At 37.1% G+C, this 21,099-nt stretch overlaps 1 protein-coding gene across 1 annotated transcript; it reads right to left on the bottom strand.

Annotated features, from left to right (window-relative positions):
• Positions 1-187: 187 nt before the first annotated feature.
• Positions 188-12,989, bottom strand: LOC103714821 (phosphoinositide phosphatase SAC3-like). Its single transcript, XM_039134491.1, has 16 exons — positions 12,828-12,989; positions 11,895-12,099; positions 11,621-11,786; positions 10,703-10,925; positions 9,755-9,831; positions 9,415-9,602; positions 9,216-9,313; positions 8,908-9,041; positions 8,716-8,794; positions 6,204-6,572; positions 4,121-4,242; positions 3,869-3,970; positions 3,164-3,277; positions 2,578-2,733; positions 1,703-1,799; positions 188-307 (listed from the first exon to the last, which is right to left on the bottom strand). The coding sequence occupies exons 1-16, from the start codon at positions 12,987-12,989 to the stop codon at positions 188-190; spliced, it is 2,412 nt and encodes an 803-aa protein (XP_038990419.1).
• Between the last annotated feature and the right edge of the window lie 8,110 nt (positions 12,990-21,099).

The following is a 21,099-nucleotide window of genomic DNA, read 5'->3' on the forward strand; positions in this document are numbered from 1 at the left end:
TATTTGAATTTCATTCCACACCCCAGTTGGATGTGTTAGACGTGGCAAACCCCTGCACTAGCTTAACCACAGCCAAAAGTGGCTTGAACTATATACAATCAGACTACCACTTATTATAACCAAACAATATGAGCTGAAACATCCTTGAAGCTGAAGGTCAGACAGATTAGGAGCGAATATCTTCACATCAATAACGAAAAGTCCCTCCATTGGCAACCCACCGTGCGAAGCTTTCAGAAAATTCAATAGGAGCCCTGGAGCTTTCAGGGGCATCAGCGAGCAGCGATCTATTTGTTCCTTCTTTTCCCTGTTGCCAATAAATAAGGAGTTTCCAGGAAGTGGATAAGTAAGAATACAAAAAGTAGCTGAAACTACAAAATATTGGACAGAAGAACCATTGTTTTGTTCCAACTGTCATTAGAATTAAACCTGGCTGAAAAAAATGCGCATTTATTTGTAATTCATGTCATTTACAGCACAAACATTGGCTCATGTGAGTGAATAATCAAAATTAATGGCTATTCTAATTTGAAGAAGTAAAGCCTGACCTTGTGTGATTTCAACTACATCCCCATTTTAAATACACCTTATATTGTCGTGCATGTACACACATTGCATCCAAAGATGCAAGTATACTGTATATTATAGACATTCATTAGATATATATATCTCATACATCCAAACAATTCGTGCACAATATATTTGCCGATAACATTCACATTTCACACGTCCAATTCATGCATGACAAGCATATGTAGGACACAATTATACAAGCACCAATACTTCCATACACAAAAAATCCATAGGTGCAAACATCTAAAAAGGCCAAAGCCTTCACAAATTTGTGGATCGTTTTTTTTCCATTTCAATATTAGATAGTACCTCTCTTGTGATAATTTGACCAACCAATTGGTGACCCAAACAAACAGAAATTCATAAAGATATAATTTCTATTTAGATTCTAGAATCAAGTTCAATGCCTTTAACTTCTTTCTGACTCAAGAAAAATTGTTAATTAGTCTGACTTGAATTAGGACTCAGTAATAATATCAATTTATAGGCAACATAAATGCCTTCAGTGAGCATCAAAGTTGATAAATTTAGGTCTTATTTTGGATGCAATGAATTGATTTAATAGTTATAAACTTTTTAGGCATATTCGGATACTCAAATATCCATAAAGAATAGCAGCTCGAACAACTTGCTTTCAACTCAAAAGAGATGGAAGGCAGACCAGTCTGGAAATTTAAAAGCTAAATAAAATGACAAACCAGCTTTGTTTTGGGACCGCTATAATGAATATTGTAGAAGGTGAGAACTTGAGCAACATACACACTCCCTACCATGTTCGACCAGTTTATTATTTCACCTACCTTTTTCTGGCAAATAAGAATATCCAGAGAGATCCTTGAAATCTTTTCTTAAAACACCATCATGCTAACAATCTATTGTTGTAGCAGGCAATGATAGAGCTAAATCAGTTGGATGCTTACAAATATGCTAATAATGTTTTCCACCTGACATGGTCATCTATCAGTTTTCTGACATGGTAACAGGGACTGTTTAATGGTTGAATTTGAGTCCATATTTTGAAATTACATTAAGTCATAGACCAACTTCAACTAAAAAAAACTTGAATTTATGAGTCCTCCTGGAGTTAAATGGTTCAAGACAGGACAATAGCAGGAGAAGAACTACTGACCTTACTACACGACCCTTCCTCACTTGTTTCAGTCTTCACAACATTGAAGACATTTTCAGTGGATAGAGTCTCTACAAGTGAGTTGATAAGAGGGGATCTGCAGGGAAAAAAGAAAGAAAAAAACTCATCAAAATTAATAATAACAGGCATGAAGTTTGGGAGAAAAGTTACTGTTGGTAAAGGCAAATAAGACATCATTACCAAAAAAGACATTAAGACATCCAAGGTTTGACACCCTATTAAAAATGATTCAAGCAAGACTTGCATTTAGTCTTAAATGAAATTCAAAGAAGGGTCTTTTGCTCATTTAGGGCATGTGATACTTTAATAAAAAAAAAGGCATCTTATTGTCCACATCACTAACATATGCATTTCAAATTTCGTATTGATTGGTAAGTCCAATTATCAATTCAATGGGTTCATACTTCATAGGCTTTCAGACCAATTTTATCTTGTCATTTTAAATTAACCATTTTGTATCCACTCAATGGAAAAAGCAAGAAACCTTGGAAACATCTAAACTTTTCGGCATTTATAGGCAATATTACTCAGTTTAGAAGCATGCTCAAAAGCTCTATCTGGCCCACAAAAGCATGATAAACACATGCATGCACACCAGAAAAACTTGTCTCACAAAAAAAAAAAACTCTTTTCACCAACACCTACTTTTCCAGTATGAGAACATTGACTTGCACCTGGTTGCCTGAAAGAGAATAATTCATAGAACACAACACAAAAGCAGAACCTTTCGGACATAATGTGAAAATACATCCTAATTATGGGAAGCACAAGTAGGATTATAGAAATCTCATGAAAAAGAAAAGAAAAACATACAGCAGTGAATACAAATAAGTACAGCATCACTAGAATACCACCTTTCAGAAGTTTCTTCCTCACATGAATTCCCAGATGATGAACACCAATCAAGGTCCAGAAAGTTCGAACAATTTGATTCATTAAATCTATGTTCAGTAAAATACCCATGTTCACTATCTGCAAAAAGTTGCCTGTGAGACATTACTGATGTGTACCTATAGTAAAAAGGAAGGAATATTAGGCTATTAACATCGCTGGAAAACCAAAAACAACATGAGACTTTCAACAGTGGGACCTGCAAAAAGTAGATCAAAGGCATATTGATGATGTAATGATTATCACTGTTATCTATATTCAAGGAAAAATGAACTTTTCCTATTTATTGGCCATTTAAGAAAAAAGAAGGATAAATATCAACTTTCATTTAAAACAAGAAACACCAGCTTTCATTTCAAAGACGGAAAGCAAAATGACAAATTCAATGAACATTTATTGAGTGTCGAATACCAATAATGCTTTTGGATATTATACAAGAACAATAATTTAAAAAAAAAATCGTACAATATATGTAAGCAGCTGACCTAGAAACAATTTTGAGAGCAAGTTTTTTAAAATGCATCAAATATGAAAAATGAGGCAGCTGACCTAGAAAATGACATGCCGCTTGAAATTTGTGGTGTGGAATCACAAAGACCTTTGTCGTCTGCCTGCTGGTGCATTCTTGGAGGCAATGCTGATAGGGATTTTTTCATAAGTGACCTGCAAACAGAAACTATGAATGTTTACCAAGAATAAATCCTTTTATACCTAGAAAATATATGCATGCATACACAATAGAAACAGGGTAAACTGAGGATTTTACATCCACTGCCAAAATCAATGACGGGAGATGCAAATTGAAAATCTGGGAATGCCTTGAGCTAGGTCTAGGCTTAGTTCCGGGCTGGCTTTGGGCGTGATTCTAGGCTTGCTCTTCAAGCCTAGTCCAAGCTCAAGCTTTGGCCCAGCTCCAATTTGGCCAGCCCGAAATTTTTTCCAACCCAAACTATATAAGGACCATTAGATCATCATGCTAAATCCTTAGAATGCATTTGTGTGCATGCATGCATGTAAGCATGCAATGTCCATAGCACACATTTCCAAAGAAACTTTCACTATGCATTTTCAAACAATGTTCTTCTGATTTTCAGAGGTATATCTCATTAAGTCTCCACAATTACAGGTCTTATGTATGGGTAACTAACTTCTCCATGAAATCAGTACTATTAAATATTAGCCCATAGAGAAAATAGAGATTACGTGCAGGATCAAAAACAGATGAAGATGAGTCAAAACTTAAGATTTCAGTACCTAACATTTTCATCACCATGCCTACCAATATTGGAATGCTGATCTGGATGCAGTTCCCAAAGTGCTGGTTTACCTTGTTGGGGTTGGAAGTGCCCCAGGAACCTGTAATTTAGAAGGCCATATCCACTCAAAAAACGAGTCTATAATGAAATAGAAATGGAATCTCCAACAATTATACGTATCATTTCTAATCAGTGTTAAGCACACATAGCATTGCAGCTAATTCACAGAAGAAAGCTGTAATAAACCTACACATTTATAGCATCCTGTTTTTTAGCATCTATGTACATGTTGCTGTAGTATCGTTGAAGACTCCTGAGTAACTCCTGAGACTGGGTTGCTGCTTTCCATTGACCTCTTCTCTCACAGAATATCTATGGATCATGACCAAATGAATGATTAAGAACCAACTGAGTGGAGTTGGAAAATTTGTCCAGAAGAAAGAGGAAAAATAAATCCAGGGATAATCTACTTAAGAAGTAAATTAATTCGATAAAGAAATAGTAAAATGTCAATAAACACATGATTGATAAACGATGGAATGGAAAAACAAGATATATACATGTTCTCGTTAATTACAACAGAGCAGCCAGTTCATGGTAACATCAGAACAAGATGGGCGTGAAGACCCCATTCATGGTAACATCAGGCTAATTTATAACTCATAAAAATTATTATATATCATACAACAAAAAAATCAGGAGCTCATCATAACGTTCATTAACACATTTTCAGCTTCCTGCATGAAATAAGTAAATGATGAATCAATTGGAACAGAATCAGAAGCAGCCGAGAGAAAACAAAAAGACACCCAATCTTTATTTCTGGATATACTGTGCCTGTATTGCTTAAGCATGCTAGTAACAATGCTAAGACTTCAAATTAGGCCATAGAATAATTTAATCAAGAAACAGCATCATCATCCATCATTGCATGGCTCTAAATGCCAAGCCACTGAAGAAACATCACTTACATAGTACTCTGCTTCCGTGCTATATGAGATTTCTCTAAAGCAATAATGTACAAATAATCAATTTAAGGATAACATGGAGTGAGGGAGGCTGTTAATATTGACATCCAGAAGCAACCTTCAGCCATAAAAGGTGACCTAGTGTGCGAGGCTCCCACCATTGTCAGATTTGGGGAAGGTTAGATGTACGCAGCCTTGCCTCCAAGTGCAAAGAGGCTGTTTTCGTATTTCAAAACCCATGGCACCCAGCTTACAATGGAAAAAACTTGCCATTGTGCCAAGGCTCGCCCTCTCAATCTTCATCCACATCAGCCAAATTCATATGCTTGCCATGTATGCCTAGACTGCTAATTTCTGAATTCATCACCCTATCGCTCCCTCTTTGATCAAATCAACTTTTCATGATTCCCCATTTTCGGAATTTTGATGGATAAAGAGCTGTATCAGCATGTCTAGTTGTCACTATCTTGATCGGCTTTGTAAATGTGAATATGATCATATTCTACCTCCGTATCTTTCTCTCAGTTCCCCAAAGACCATTAAAAGCATGAAGCTAAGTTCTCCACAGTGCAATAGTATTTCAAAAGATGCAAAGACAACCTTAAATCAATTCATTTTGCTTGTTCCCAATCTTGGATGAGAAAAGTAGACTTGCCATTAACCACAAGAAAAACATAAACAAATTAAACTTACTATCATGATACCCATGATGATGGGGCACCCACCAAGACATGTAAAAATTATTTTACACTGCTATATGATTTCCACCAAGTAACTTGTCATTCAAAATAACTATTCTTATACATAAAATTACCTTAGGAAAATACACATGCTAACATCCTATGTTTAACATTATCAGAATTATTTATCTGCAGCATGCATCTCGATGGGAATAGATGAAAACAACGATTAAATCGTTTAATACATGTTTTGACACATGACATATGTTTATCCCCTAAACGAATGATCCTATTTACAGTATGTCTGATAGCTTGTGATAATGTCAATGTCTGATATTAGATTGTTGCAAGAGTCTAGCTGGAATACATCATTGTTTGACCAGAAGTCCGAACATTTCTTACAGGATATAGTACTAGCATCAACCAAAAAAGATCAAAAATGCAAATGTTACAAATTTGAGCTTTGATACCAAGCCCAAAAAGGAGCATATACATGATCACAAAGTAAAATACAACCTCCAGAAAGAAAAATGAGACTACAATAACAAACAGTCAATTCTATCTAACCCCTACAAATATATTAGTATAAAGCAAATATAGAAAGACCTAATTATGATATTGAAGCAAACATAAATGGTATCTCCAAGAGAGTGTTCATTATAATCTCCAGAATCCATAAAAATACCTTGTTGTGAGCAGTAGATCCACCATATTGTAGAGCAAGAGCATCCCCCATCCTCTCATAGAAAACCATTAGATTGCCAGCCAAAGGGGCACCTTGATCAATTCTAGGGACATCTTTAATGCCCAGGGCATGAAGCTGGTGACCAAGAGCAGCTAAACCATAGGCATATTGGGCAACATTTGTGCGATCCAAGCAGTCTAGACAATTTGTCCTGAGGACACCTTTTTGAAAAGTAGGTGGTTTGCTCAAAGAGCTTCCATCCCCATTAGAGTTATCTTCAGAAGATTCACTTCCAGAGATATTAGAGTTCCCCTTATCTTCTGAGGATCCATTTCCTGAATTAACAACACCTGCTCCACTGTCATAAATCTTGCATGGACTGTCACCAGCATTATCTTTCCTATAACAATCACATAGAGATCATGTTTAAAATTTAAATACAAGTTGTTGACAATATAAAGGTGAAAAAAGTTGGGTATAGTTTTACAATGATAATACATAAGTATTAGGGTCCAAGAACAATATGAAAGATAGGTCCATCACACTGTAAGCCCATTAGAAATTACTAGCAAAATTGATGTATTTAACATGGGAATGAATTACAGAAAGAATACTAGAAGTTTAGTAGTGAAGGAACTAGCTTAGAAGTACTTAAGTTAGAGGATGTATGCATTCTTCACAAGAATCTGCTTAGCTAACAAAAAGAATACAGCTAACATTATTACCTCAACCCTCTCTTACACCTTTTAAGCTTCAATTAAAATTTCACCTCAATCATGGTGAGCCCTTTACTAGCCCTACATGACCATGGCGGATTGTAGGGAGCATAATTGAACTCACTATCTCTCCTCATGAATTGCCTATGATGTTCATGTAGCTTATCAACTTTTACCAAATCTCAAGCCAGTTCTCACAACTCTTGAAAAGTCAAGAAGCAAAAACCATCTCTTGTTCAAGGAAGACTGCCATATTATGAAAAAAAATGTTCAGATGCTGTTTGGCTACAAAACTTGATTATGTTCGCAAGTGTCTTCTTCAACACACCTACACCTAACACCATGACAACCAAAGTGCTCTTCAGATTGGTTGCCATCAATTTTTCAGAACAAAGAAGATCAACCAACACTTTAGTTGTCCTCATTACCATTGCTTGGAAGCTTTCAGTACCATGCATCTCTTTGACATAACAGATCACCGACTTCTTCCTGAAGTCACCTGTGCTTTAGAGCACTTTCATATTTAGCAATTCGCATGATTCCATGGGCTTTTACTCCACCCAAGGTTAGCCATCTCAGCACTGGTATCGTACAATATGCTTGGTACCGGCGGTGCACACTAGTAGGGTGAACCATGAACAACCAGATATTGCATACTGTACTGCATTGACTCTCTCCCTTCTTGAATTTCTTGGAGGTTCCTCAATAATCTACATCCCTCTTCCCCTTCTAAAGTTCCTTTAAAATCAAATCAAAATTAAGTCATGACAAACACGAGGGAGTATTGCTAGGGGTCTTAACAGGCTGACCAAGGGGTATTTAATTCAGTCCTATTCCTCAAGTTGGGTATTTAATTCAGTCCTATTCCAAAATGTAGACATGCTTTGCCTACACCAAGCCCATGTGGCACCCTAATTGTTGATTAACAGCCAATGTAAACCATGACCTAGCTGTTTTGTCTAGATAGTCTAGAACTTTTACTAATAACTTCTCTCACTATCTCCCAACAAAATCTCATTCGTCGGTCCTGTTGGTGATCATGCCACATTGCCAACTCCTTGGCCCTAGTAACTCAAAAATGTAGACATGCTTTGCCTACACCAAGCCCTTGTGGCACCCTGATTGTTGATTAACAGCCAAAGTAAACCATGACCTAGCTGTTTTGTCTAGATAGTCTAGAACTTTTACTAATAACTTCTCTCACTATCTCTCTACAAAATCTCATTCGTCGGTCTTGTTGGTATCTAGAATAAATTATTCATCTTGACAATCCCCTTGATAATAAACTTTCTCTGTTCATACTGAAAACACAGACCATGTATGGTAACTCATGTGCCACGACTGCCTTATGAGGATGATCAAGTAAAGATTATGCTGGAGCACTTAAAAGCTGTTCACGAACTAAATAACACCACCAAGAGTGGTAGGGGAGAGATATTTGGTACACAGGATTCCAATGAGACCATTAAATGACAAAACTATTTAACTAGATTCGTAAAATCTTAGGACATTATATAAAAGTGATAATAAAACAATGTTCCATATAATGCTCTCACAAAATAGTATTTTTGTAAGGTATTTAAGACAGAATTGTTGACTATGCAAGCCAAAAATTAAATTTAACGTTGATCTGAGAAGGACTGACTAAAAAAATATTTTTGAACATGTAAACAAGAAGTAAAAATGCAAAGTTCAAAAGAATAAATGCCTAGTCAAAAGATATTGCACTGTAAGGAAGATACTTACACAATGATTGGCCACTTTCGAGCAAACTTAGTCGCGAAAAACGGTGTTACTTGACAATAAAAGATGCCAGTTAGATCCAATGCATTTGTTGCCACTTTGTCCAATAATGCCAGCACATTTGTTCCTTTTCTGAATAAGTTTTATTATTTAATGTTAGGAACACATCTTGAATAATCATTACTGGAAGAAAGAAAAATGAACTATCTTCAACAAAGAGACAAATAAAAGAAGCAGTTGGATACCTTCGAGAATAATTTTTAAGATCCCAATGTAAGAATTTCAAGCGGTTCTCCTCTGATAAATCTTTATTTATATAATCAATCGCATGGGCAAATTCTGCACGGAGCAAAGATTCTCGAGGCTTCTTGTCACATGCCTGATGATGTCAGATTATGAAAACAAAGAGCAGTTTGCAATCAAGAAGTTATTATAGGTTACTTGCAATCCTTTTGTGTGAAAAAATTGAATATACAATCCATTTATTATATAAATACTTCAACCCAAAATATAATATGTTTATCCTTTTATAGAAGTCAATTTAGAGACTGACCTTAATCAAGTTCAAAATAATTATTGGATTCCCATATCTCTTTACAAGATTGTCAAAGTGAAGCCGTGTAGCTTCATAGTTCTGGTCCTTCTTCGTCACTGAATTTTGGGTGTATATTAGGGGATAAGAAGGAGAGGAATTAAAAAAATGAAATATCCAAGCATAATAGTGAAAAGGACCTGACATGTTCAAAACTTACAGATGATATCAGGCCTAATATTCAGTCCTGAAGTTTTCTGGGACCAAAAAAGGGGTATGGAACCTCTGTGTTGTACAACAGAAGTTATCGGTGTAGGAACTTCTTCAGGCACATCTTCAAACACAATCTGCTCTATTTCAACATCATTGGCAACTCTGCCCTTTTCATTAACACCACGCTTTAGGTACCTGTGAAGAAAATAAATAGATAAATCCCAATGGCTGACAAAAAGAAATTGATATGATTATACAGTAGATAACAATTGTAAACACTTATTTAGTGTTATCACTTTCGATGACAGTATTAGAAAAATTTGGCCGTAAATTCCAAACATAGTAACCTGGTTCCAGCAAAATGGCGTGAGCGCCTGGCAATGAGTGTCAATTTGAAATCCTTCCCAGAGATCGAGAGTTTAGTCTGAACAGATAAAAATCAATTCATCATTTATTTTTGGAATAATATGGGCTAGATAACATAGCGTCAAGAAGAAGAACTACCAGCAACTTCCAAAACATAAAGAAACTGGCCCTACATTTACCCAAGACCAGGGAAATTTTTTAAATGCTTGTGCAGAAGATAAGTGACTAGGTGATCTGAATTCTGCCACTGGTCAGTATGAGAATAAGGATTTTACCTTTAAAAAGCCAATACCAACAAGCCCTTTTGTTTAGGTAGCTACTTGAGTACAGACCCTATCAGCCTTAGATGACCACTCTAAACATATTCAAAACAAAACTAAGCAATATGTAAACAAAAGAAGTGCTTCATTAGGGAATAAAGCCAAAGTAACTATTTTCGAGGTAGGAGGAGAAGACTCCATGTTAGAGAGAAACTTCACCATGCACTCACATGTCCTGAATCATTGGCCCCTGAATTCTAACTGTGCACACTGTTCATATTCCAATACAGAGCCACGAATGATGAATAAGCGATAGATAGGAGAGGGTGAATGGAAATTTAGGGGATGTAAGATGCAATTATTCATGCAAGCAGAACAACTATTAACTAGAGATCATAAATTTAGTGGTCCATTCATGAATAGGCAACGTGACTTAACAAGAATGAAGGCTCCAAGATAAAGCTTGTGCCTATGCCAGACTTGATAATGAAACAATGGATTGTAGATTCTTATACCTGTATATTGAGCCACACTTATTTATGGCACAACATGCCAACAAGAAGAAGTATTGACCCAGAAAAGAAAAAAATTCTGAATCTGTTTCATTAAGATAATTGTCTCTATATAATATTCCCAGACATATCCTTAAACCAGTCTTTCAAAATTTACCTGAATAAAAAATCCATATACCAATGCAACCGTCCATATAGTGTTTTTGAGATGATTCCGAATCCCACGTGTCAAGAACTCATTCCAGACAAACATTGTTTCATAAAGAACATGTCCTGTCTCCCCATCGCATGCATTTTTTTGAAGACTATGCATTATATTGTATGAGTAGCTGAAGAAGAAGTCCTTTGTGAGATCTACCATGCATAGGAGCCCCTTGTATCTGTAACATCAATGAAAGACACAAAAATGTTAATGCCGTTGTCAATGTGTAACAAGAACAAGGAAAAAACTGAAAAGAAAAAATTTGTGATTGGTTTTACTGTTTTCCCAAAGTAAGAGCAATAAGAAATCTGAACTTGTCGGTGATACCTCGTTTCAAACGAACATTTTATGACAACCTCAAAATTGCATGGAAGTTGCCTTGGTATATAAGAAGTAACCGATCTGGCATTTAGGCCCCAAGAAACTGTAATGACTCTAAAATAAATAAAGATGCCCTCAACTAATGAAACAAATTTAAGGAAATGTCGAATACTTACAAAGACAATACTGCTCCTATTAAAATTACATCTATAGCTGACAAAAACAATTGGACCATTGAAGCATTTAGGTTTCGGAAGAATTGGACAACATAAGCCAGTGAATAGATTAAACAAAAGCAAAAAGAAAATAAAGCTCATCATTACAACAAATATAACCCCCATAGTGCATTGGGATTGTCAATCGGAAACGGAATTCCTCATTAGTTTAGATGGTCTGTCACAAAATGAAATGCTTAAACATGAAGAATAGAAGTTCAACAATATAACATTTCTGGAGACAGTATGGCACACTTGCTTAACACTAATGATTACGGCGTCCATTAGAAATACAAGAGACATCACACATTTTTCACATTCAGAATAAACCAAAAACCTGTTCTCATCCTTAGAATTAGCAATATCGGACCCCACAGTAGAATGTGGAAGTGCAATTGTTTCACTCTTCGCGACAGCAAACACTGCATGGCCACATATGGTGCCAATTTTCCTTCTTCTTGTAATAAGCAACATGTAGTAAGGCCCTAGGAACTTGAAAAACCCTGAAATAAATAAATATCACTCGATTATCAGCATCTCAACAGGAAGCTTATTGGTAATGCAGCATCTTTTGTAGGGCATTATATAAAAGGAACCCAGCCTAGACGTACCAACAATACCATAGCATCTGGTAACAAACTTTAGTCCCCCAGTCGACTTGTTCCCATCATGTATTCGGTTCAACATGTCATAGCATTCAATTTCCGAGTACACGGTGGGGTCTTCGCTGATGTTCAACCCACAAGGCTCCAATCTATCAATTGTTAACACTCTCCATAGCCTTCTACTCTTGTCTCTTCCAACCATATAGAATTTCTGCAGCATCATGCAGCAAGAGCAAACCATTGTCATCATGAAAGGAGAGAAACAGTGGACATATAACACCTACAATTTGTTCATGCAGCCAAGAATGAATTGTTGGGTGAACATTATCATCAGATCATTCAGATGGAACGCACTGATCAGCAACATGCAATAGCTTAGCTACTAACAAACATAGTGCTCCAAGATGGGATTGGTAAGACATTGGTGAGTGTTAAATACTACAATCAATTGAAACAAACCACGACCGATGCAAAGCTCTAACAAGAAGAAAGTATTGAATATCGTGAATTGTTCCATTCTATACAGAACCGAGAAACAGAAAATTATCAAAAGAATTGCACCAAGATGTAACTTTTACAATCAAACATACACCAGATCATCAACAAACCAGCAAGAAAAAGGATTCTGTTATGAGTTAAAAACGAAGAACAAACAGGAGATTTTTTTCCTTGTTTAGATACCAGGTAAAGATCAAAAAAAAAAAACTTGAAATCAAACTCGAAAATATTTTAACACTGAAAACAAGCAGAGAAGAATATAAAAAATTTATTACAGAAGAAACAAATAAGAACCGCACAATTTCACATCCTCGTGAGATCGCAATGCCAGAAAGTTCGGCCGGTGCACGGAGAATTAATGCCGAAAAGAAATAAAAAGGAAAAAAAAACAGAGATAAGATATCGACAAATAACAAATTCAAAATGAAAGCAATCGCTCACCGATACAGTCTCGTAAAGCCCAAACTTCTGAAGGTATCCGCTCCCGGCGTCGGCCTCCGCCTCCGCCTCCGCCGCCGCCGCCGCAGACCAATCCCACTCCACCTCACTCTCCGACGCCGTCCGATCTAGAACCCGAGCATACCCCCTGTTCAGGTACCCCATCGCTCTCACAGCACCCTCTCTCCTTCCACTACAAAACTTCCACACAAGCCCACTCCTCCCCTTTCTTCCACTCGTTCTCTTCCGTCGGCAAGACGAAAGAAAACCCAAACTAGAGTCCCAGACCGACTCTCTCCCAATAAATAGCCTATAAATAGCTCGAAATCTTGCTAAATAAAAAAGCCTTTTTAGGAAGCAAGCTAAACAATCGAATCAAAATTTTAAAAATAAATAAATAAGGAAAGCATTAAAGCTTTCCTTTCTTCTGTGGTTCCTCTTCGGATCAGGAAAGAGGAATAATTAAAATAAAGGAAAAAAATCGATCCTGACGAACTATATAAATAAACTCCCACCTTTTTTGAAAATACGCGCTCTTTCTGTTCGATCGCCGGTGTGTACTCCTTTAAACGGAGGAGTACCAGTATCGATTCCCTTCCTTTTAATTCGGAAACCCAACAGAAAACGACATTTTCGATAGACTTGCGTGGAAAGTCCTAAACGGTTAACTACTTCAAATCCAAGGAAAATACGGAGTATCGTTCGTTGGATATGAGTGATTATTGCGGATTCTCTTTTCCATTTCTAACGTTGTTCTTCGTGAGTACACTTTTATGAGTATGTTTTCTTTGTTAATTACAGCTAGCGCGAATTTTGGATACGGAGAGAATGAAGGGGAGCCAGATTCCCGATACATGCGACGAAGATTTGGTGAGAGAATAAATGTACTGATTAAAATAACAGCTTCATAAAGATAGGAGTACGGCAGGAAACCGTGGATCATAATGTTCTTCTTCCTTTATCCTTGATATTTAAATCGTTGAACTATATAAAAATAGTTTGATTTTCAGATTTTCAATTCTGAAAATAACTAACTCTAATCCTGATAAAGATTTAACATATGTGTATAACAATTTTAATTAATTGATGTAAAGGAGTATAAGAAAAGAAGGGATTTTAAAGAATATAGATAATATGCCAGAATATTTTTATTTTTTTTTGCTATATTCCGTATAGTTTTATTTATGCCAACTCCCGTGAGAGAAAATGTAATTTAGCAAGATGAATATGAGATTCGATTATGTGTCAATTAATTCTTCAATGTTATATTCGCAAGTATAAGGATTTACGTAATTGTGGTGGTGTAGGCTTCCCATCTGTAACAACCCAGAACCTCACCCAAAATGGCTAGCCGGAAGTTATTATTTGGGTTCCTTGATCCTGTATAAGTACCCAAGATCTACCCAGCAAATAACCGATGTGGGACTAAACACACGCCCGCACGGGTCCTCACATACTCCCTCCGTTCAAGCCCTGACGTCCTCGTCAGGCTAAAGGTTCAAATCCATTCAAATCTAATCACAAACACCACGATCGGTCCGTGGTCAACCCCAATGGATCCGTGCTGCAGTGTCCCCTAGTTCACATAAGTTATGGGTCGGGTCCGCTCTGATACCAAATGTCACGCCCCCGCCTCTGCGAGGCACGTGAGGCACCTAGTGCCCACGTGGGGGCCACATGAGGGGGGAACACGGGGCTCCCCTGCCAGATATTGTCCGGTTCTGGGGCTTCACGCAAGCGTCCTTCACCCCTCCCCGGTTTTGTTTTCCACCCAAAACGCGTCTGCAGGATTTGGAGACACCCGCCTCATATGCCCAGGCTCTGGAACGAGTCTTTCCGATGTGGGATTATTGGGCCTCACACCCTTCCCACCATCGGGCAAGAGTCGTCCTCGGCTCTGATACCATTTGTAACAACCCAGGACCTCACCCAAAAGGGCTAGCCGGAAGTTATTATTTGGGTTCCTTGATCCTGTATAAGTACCCAAGATCTACCCAGCAAATAACCGATGTGGGACTAAACACACGCCCGCACGGGTCCTCACACCATCAATTTCTAATTCTCTTAAAAAAAAAAAATTGAATTGACTAGAGATTGCTCAGCATAGTTTTCTTGCAAAAAGTTTGTAAATTTTGGGTTGAATGATACACTTGAAGAAGGATAGAGATCAATACTTGATTATAGGACATGGCAATTATTCCTTTTTTTTTTGTGTGTGAAAGGTTGTGAATTTTTGTATTGAATGATACACAAAAAAAAGGATAGAGATTAATATTTGATACTGCTACCTTTAAATCTGTATATACCATTATTTTGTACCTTTTTCTTTAACTATACATTTAGTGCATGTACTTATGTCGAACAATTGATATTTACATCTATGTTGGGTCATGTTTCAAAATAAAATTCTACAAGATATTAGAAGTTGAGAGACACATTAATTGTGAATTCTTTTAAAAAGAAGAAGAAAGAATATAGGTTAATGTGCTGATTAGGTATTTAAAAGTGCCAATTGGTCAATTATTAAAGGCTCTAACAGTTTACACCAATGGCTTGCAATGGGTTTAGAGGCTCTTGTCCTATATCCTAAAACCACCTAAAATTCCAATCTAGAAAAAAGAAATCCATGTACATCATTAGGATAGTTGACTTAGTATCTATAATTTTACCTGATCTCATGCAATGCAACTTTATATTTACAAGTCGGACAATTATTGTGCCGGGAGGAACCAAACATGCGATTCAGTCTCACTAATATGGGCTAGGAGAGCTTAAAGTATTGCCAAAAAGATCACCCCCACTATGTAGCCAAACTTTATTGATGATATATGCCTTTGTTTAAAAAACCTATGATGGCATCTTATCATGGTAATTGGTTGGAGGGATTTACTTATTCATCTTCTCTTGCAAAATAACATCTTACTATATTTATGCCAATTGCCATGCAGGTGATGATACTCAAAATATAAATAAGAACATAAATTTTCTAGGATTACAGTGTTTAGATTAATAAATTCATTTCCTTTTTATGACACCATTAAACATATTACTTTCATATGCCATATGCATCTCTCTTTTTCTTTTCTCTCTCTCTCTCTCTCTCTCTCAACAAGCATGCTTCATGAGAAAATGATAGGTTATTTGTTAAAACATGAGGGAAATTATAAATCCATGGCAAATATTTATTTCTTTATTTATGTTGATGGAATTCTATGGATTCCATGCAAAGAAGATAAGCCAAACATTTTAGTTTTTGGTACCATGCAAGTGCATTTGCTTGCACATAAATGAACGGGTTGACGATGACTAGAGAAACGAACCGTTCGTTCTTAGAGCGTCCCGAGCCTATCCTCCCACTTCTAGTGACCCTCGATTGTAGCCGTCCGATTATAAACGTAGCGGTGCTCTTTGCTCTGCCGAAGGGATCGGATCATTGCATCTATAAAAAAAAAACAAAAAGCTCTGCCCTGGCCACGTGGGATAATATGATTGGACATCTGATGGGTCCTCGCGTCCGAAACGAGGATTGGGCAGAGAAAGCCGTGCAGGAGAGTCTTCGTCCGGTGGGTCCCGCCAGTCTTACCGGTACCATAAGAGCCAATCACATCGCAGGAAAGGATAACTGAGATACGTGGAGAATCGTATCTTGTGTGGGTCCCACCGCACGAGCGCGACGAGGAGAGGCAATGATTGGGAACGTAGAAGGTTCTCTCTTAACCCCCAAAAGGACAAAAAGCCACACGTGGCCAAAAATAATAACTTTCTGTTACAACTACCAAGGAAAGATTTTATTATCTTGGATTTCCGCATATGGTTCCATAGAGCATAGCCATCATTATCCCCAAATTTTTTTTATATGGAGTTAAAACGGTAATTTAAAAAGTATTTTAAAATTTTTAAAATAACTAAAATTTAGGAGATAAAAAAATTTATTTTTTAAAAAAATTAAAACTCTAACATTAACATCATGATTGAAACATTATCATGATCTAACGCAATTAAAATAATGAAAAAAAGTTGACAAAAGCTTTTACATAGCTTTTATAACACTACGATTGTAATTTGTCAATCAAACCCACATATGATATTTAATGACTTGCCTATTGATAATTATATATACATCAGTAGTGAATGCATGTCCAGTTCATCAGTGCTTATCTAGTTCATCTTACAGGCCAAGTGGTTTGTGGACTTGTCGACCAAATGTGCACAGATCAATTACTAGCCATAGATTGCCAAGTCTGCAAGATCCTAAAGAGCGAGATCTATCTCAAGGTACCCAAATGGGTAGAACAAGGCCATGGACGAGCTACATTATTCATAGGCTTCTAGTATGGAGAGAGTGGAGAGGATGGGATTCTCTTTATCTCACTTGCCTCTGGAAAACTAAACATTAGGGTCCTCTCTCATGCAACAGGTATTACTCCATCCTTGAAACCTTTGCTCAAAAGGGAATCCCAAGAACTATGAACCATCTGAGGAAGGGATACGTGATCAAACATATATATAGCATCTCTTGCTCATTTGACACAAAGAGGTCTCCGAGGGTACATAAGCACGCAGGCCAATGAACTATACGGTTCATGCTGCTTGAAAGGTGACACGCACCTTTTGGAGGCTAGGATAGTCTTTTTGGAGGGTAACTCTGCGGTGATCATCGATCAGATGGATTCTGCGAGTTTTAGAGAGGGGGGTCAGCGACTACCATCCGCTACTGAGAGATATTCAGGCGAAGCATGTATTTTGGAAGGCCAATGGTGCTGCTGATTGGATGGCTTCGTTTGTATCTCACCATTCGAAGGTACATCTTTAGGAGGGCAAGGCAGAGTTGCTGAGTGCTCTCCAAAATGTGTTGCTTTTTAATTTTCTTAGTTGTATTCGCGCACGTTTTGTATAATACTTCCGTTCAGCAACAAAAAGAAAAGGGTGACACGCAAATAAATATGTCTAGAACAGCTCTAAATCTAAGTCTTGGATCATAAACTTGACCATGAATGACTGCCGAGAGCATTATTGGATTAAGTTTCTTTTTTTGAGGAATAATATTGTACTGGCATCTCCTTATATTGAGCCAATAAGCTTCAACCAATTGTGGGATTTGTGTTGGTATAAAATTTGCTGCAGTAAATTCTTCATTTGAATTGGATAAGTTATTTTGTTTAGCATTTATTTGTGCTACAATGATCAATGCTTATAGAAAAGTGCAAATTTAGTGATGTCAACAGGCTGACAGGCAGGCCTAAATCACATTACCCCGGGCCGAATCGTTGGGTCGAGCTTATTTACAAATCTTTCTTCCACCTTTCTAGAGCCGGCCAGCTACCATCGTTTGCAAGAGCCTGTTCAAACTTCAGATTAATCGAACATGCTTCATATTTTGATGTAGTTGCTTCAATTATTGGAAAGTATGTATTACTTCAATAACACTCACCCTTGATGATCAATTTAAGATAATTAGAAATTCAAGCAACTGTTTTAATCGAGATCTAGCCTTCTCATTCTTAGGTTTAGAATTAAGGGGGATGGTTGGCTGCATTATAAAGGTGGAAAAGTAGATACTTGGCTGCTCCTGTTGCTAGCATTCAATAAATGTATGGGGACGTGGCTCAAAGAAAAGTCTTCTTGACTTTTCTTAAAAATATATTTTTGAAAAAAGGCAATTGCCATAATAAAACTTGTCAAGTTTTTTATTATAGAAAGCAATAATATCAATAGATGTGTGAATGCCGATGTAGAATAAAGAAGAAGCAAAACTTCAAGGTAGAGGGAGATGCACTTGATTCATGAGATATTAATAGGTGAAAGTTACAAAATGTTAAGTATTTCCTATTCTATTTATGGATTTACTTTGGTTAATCAGTGAAGCTAAGAATTTCCAAGTAAAATCTATGATAATTAATCATAAATTTTACAAATGATGGGATAGAAGATGCAAATTCTTAGATGTAATTACAAGTTATTTATGATAATTAATCAGTCAAGCTGAGAATTTTGAAAAAAATAATTATTTTAAGAAAAAAAATCCAAAATGATACTGCCTTCTAGTGTGAGTACACTTATCAAAAAATCAGCCTTGTTGCAAAGAATATTTCCATCAACAATTTATCTTCAGGTGGGCGGGTCCTATCCCCTTACCCCAACTGGGTGGCCCCATCACCATTCTCCAATGGCCTCCTTGGCAACCAATACCACTCCTTATTAAGCCTCCCCTGCTGCTTTGGAGGGTGGCGAGTGGCGGACATCCTCCGTCCATGGCGATAGGATGAATTTCAATAGTAAAATACATCCTGCATCTAATCCGGATATATATATATATATCTCTTTATAGATTCTCTCTTCGTGATTAAAAAAAAATTGATTTTTATAGTTTTACTCAATCTAATCCATCCAATCCAGTTTCAAGACTTTACCCATCCCGCTGCCTTGAGATAAACACAGGACAAATATAGCTAATAGCCTATTTGGTCCATACTTGACTCATTACCATCTCTATTCTTTATTTCTTTCACCCGAAAGGTGCACCCCCAATCTCAGCGACCTTCCACTATGTAGACCTTCCATGTGCCGATGGGCGCATAAATCAAGCTGCATCAATCTTCTGAGGGTGCATAAATTTGGTCCGTGGGCGAGAGAGAGAGAGAGAGAGAAACTAATCATTGCATGTAAGGTTCGGGTTGTATCTTTCACATGAAATAATGATCGTTCTCCTTACATGAAATCGACTGTTAGATCGCACCCATACAGATCTCAAAGCATTCTGCCGTCTGCACAGATCTTCAAGCAGACATTGCACGATCCAACAGATGAAGAAAGAGTGAACCCTTCTTCCGTGCAAAAGATACCATCCCTGTCCTTGCACGTGCGAGCAGAACCTCAGGCAAGAGATGGGGAAGGAATGAATGATGATGGAGCCAGGAAAGAATAGGCTGCGATTAGATATTCTGCTGCCGTGTTGCAGCAAAATTGGTAGGAGGATGCAGCAATGGATGTGGCAGGGGCCAAAAGCGAGGGGATATTTCATTGTCTTGTGCCCGTTGCTCCCAACTTGTATCCTGCGTGCAGGTATCTTGGTTTCATGTTATACCCTTGGGAACATATTCTTGCAGCTTAATAATGAATCTATAATTATTTCTTTGGTTGCTTGTGATTGAAGATACCAGGTTGTTGTCATTATTCGTAGCTAATCCTTCTTTGTATCAAGGAAGGTCCTTACACCATATCTTGATTTACTAGAAAAAGGCCAATAATGCATATTCGGAGAAAGTTCGATCATGGGAATATACAAAAATTACGTTAATCATTGAGACATGGTATGCTCCAAGTGAATATTTGAGACAAGAAAGGCTTCACGCTCCAGAGGCATGCAAAAAATCCGTCATGCTTTTTTTTTTATTATTATAAAAAAATGGTGCTCATCAAATACACAAAATCAACTTTTAAGTACAGATTTATTGCAAGGGAAAATGGAGCATGAGATGGTTTTGTAAATTATGAGAAGCTAGTGATTCAAGAGGGTGGCCTGGTCGCATCAATGATTTGAATCCTATTGTGAAGTGTTGAGGTCTTTCTCCACCTGCTACTAAAAAAACTTTCAGCCACCTGTGGGAATAAAGATAGCCAAATTTTCAATAGGCCCGATCAGAAGCCCAACCCAAACGACATGATGAAAAGTTAGGCTCGTCAATGGTTTATTTCCAGCTCTAATTGGGAGAAGAGAAACAAAACTTCTTTACAGCTAACAAAAAGATACCCATAGAAGAGATCATCATAAAATGGTTGACATGGCAGTTCCATATGGAAGGAGGAGAGCAAGGTGGATAATGTCGTGAACAGTAAGTTCTAATAAAACTTTCCCTAGATATAATAATGTGTAACCAGAAGTAATCCTACATACTCTAAGATTCTTAGTATTTTTTGTGAAATAAATTACATGGTTCACGAAATGAACTTTGTATTAGCTCGTGCTTGTATGAAAAGTTTAATGATAACTTTTCTTTTCTTTTTCTTCTTCTTTTTTTTTAATGCTTCCAACGTGCTCGTGAGGCAATAATCAACATGTTGCCAAAATCAATTGAATGCGAAGAATATTTTTTGTTACTTCAAACAAATCCATTCTACAATTGCTCTTGGTCCAATAAGTGTGAAGAGAACAGCAAATTTACTAAAATTGACAATGAATTTACAAGGAAAAAAATACCTTCAAAAATAAAAATTATAACAATCAGACCAAACGAACGAATCAGCAGGCGGCAAGAAAAGAATCCAAGGAATAAAC

Source organism: Phoenix dactylifera, chromosome 15 (genome assembly GCF_009389715.1).
Source record: "Phoenix dactylifera cultivar Barhee BC4 chromosome 15, palm_55x_up_171113_PBpolish2nd_filt_p, whole genome shotgun sequence".
Taxonomy (NCBI): domain Eukaryota; kingdom Viridiplantae; phylum Streptophyta; class Magnoliopsida; order Arecales; family Arecaceae; genus Phoenix; species Phoenix dactylifera.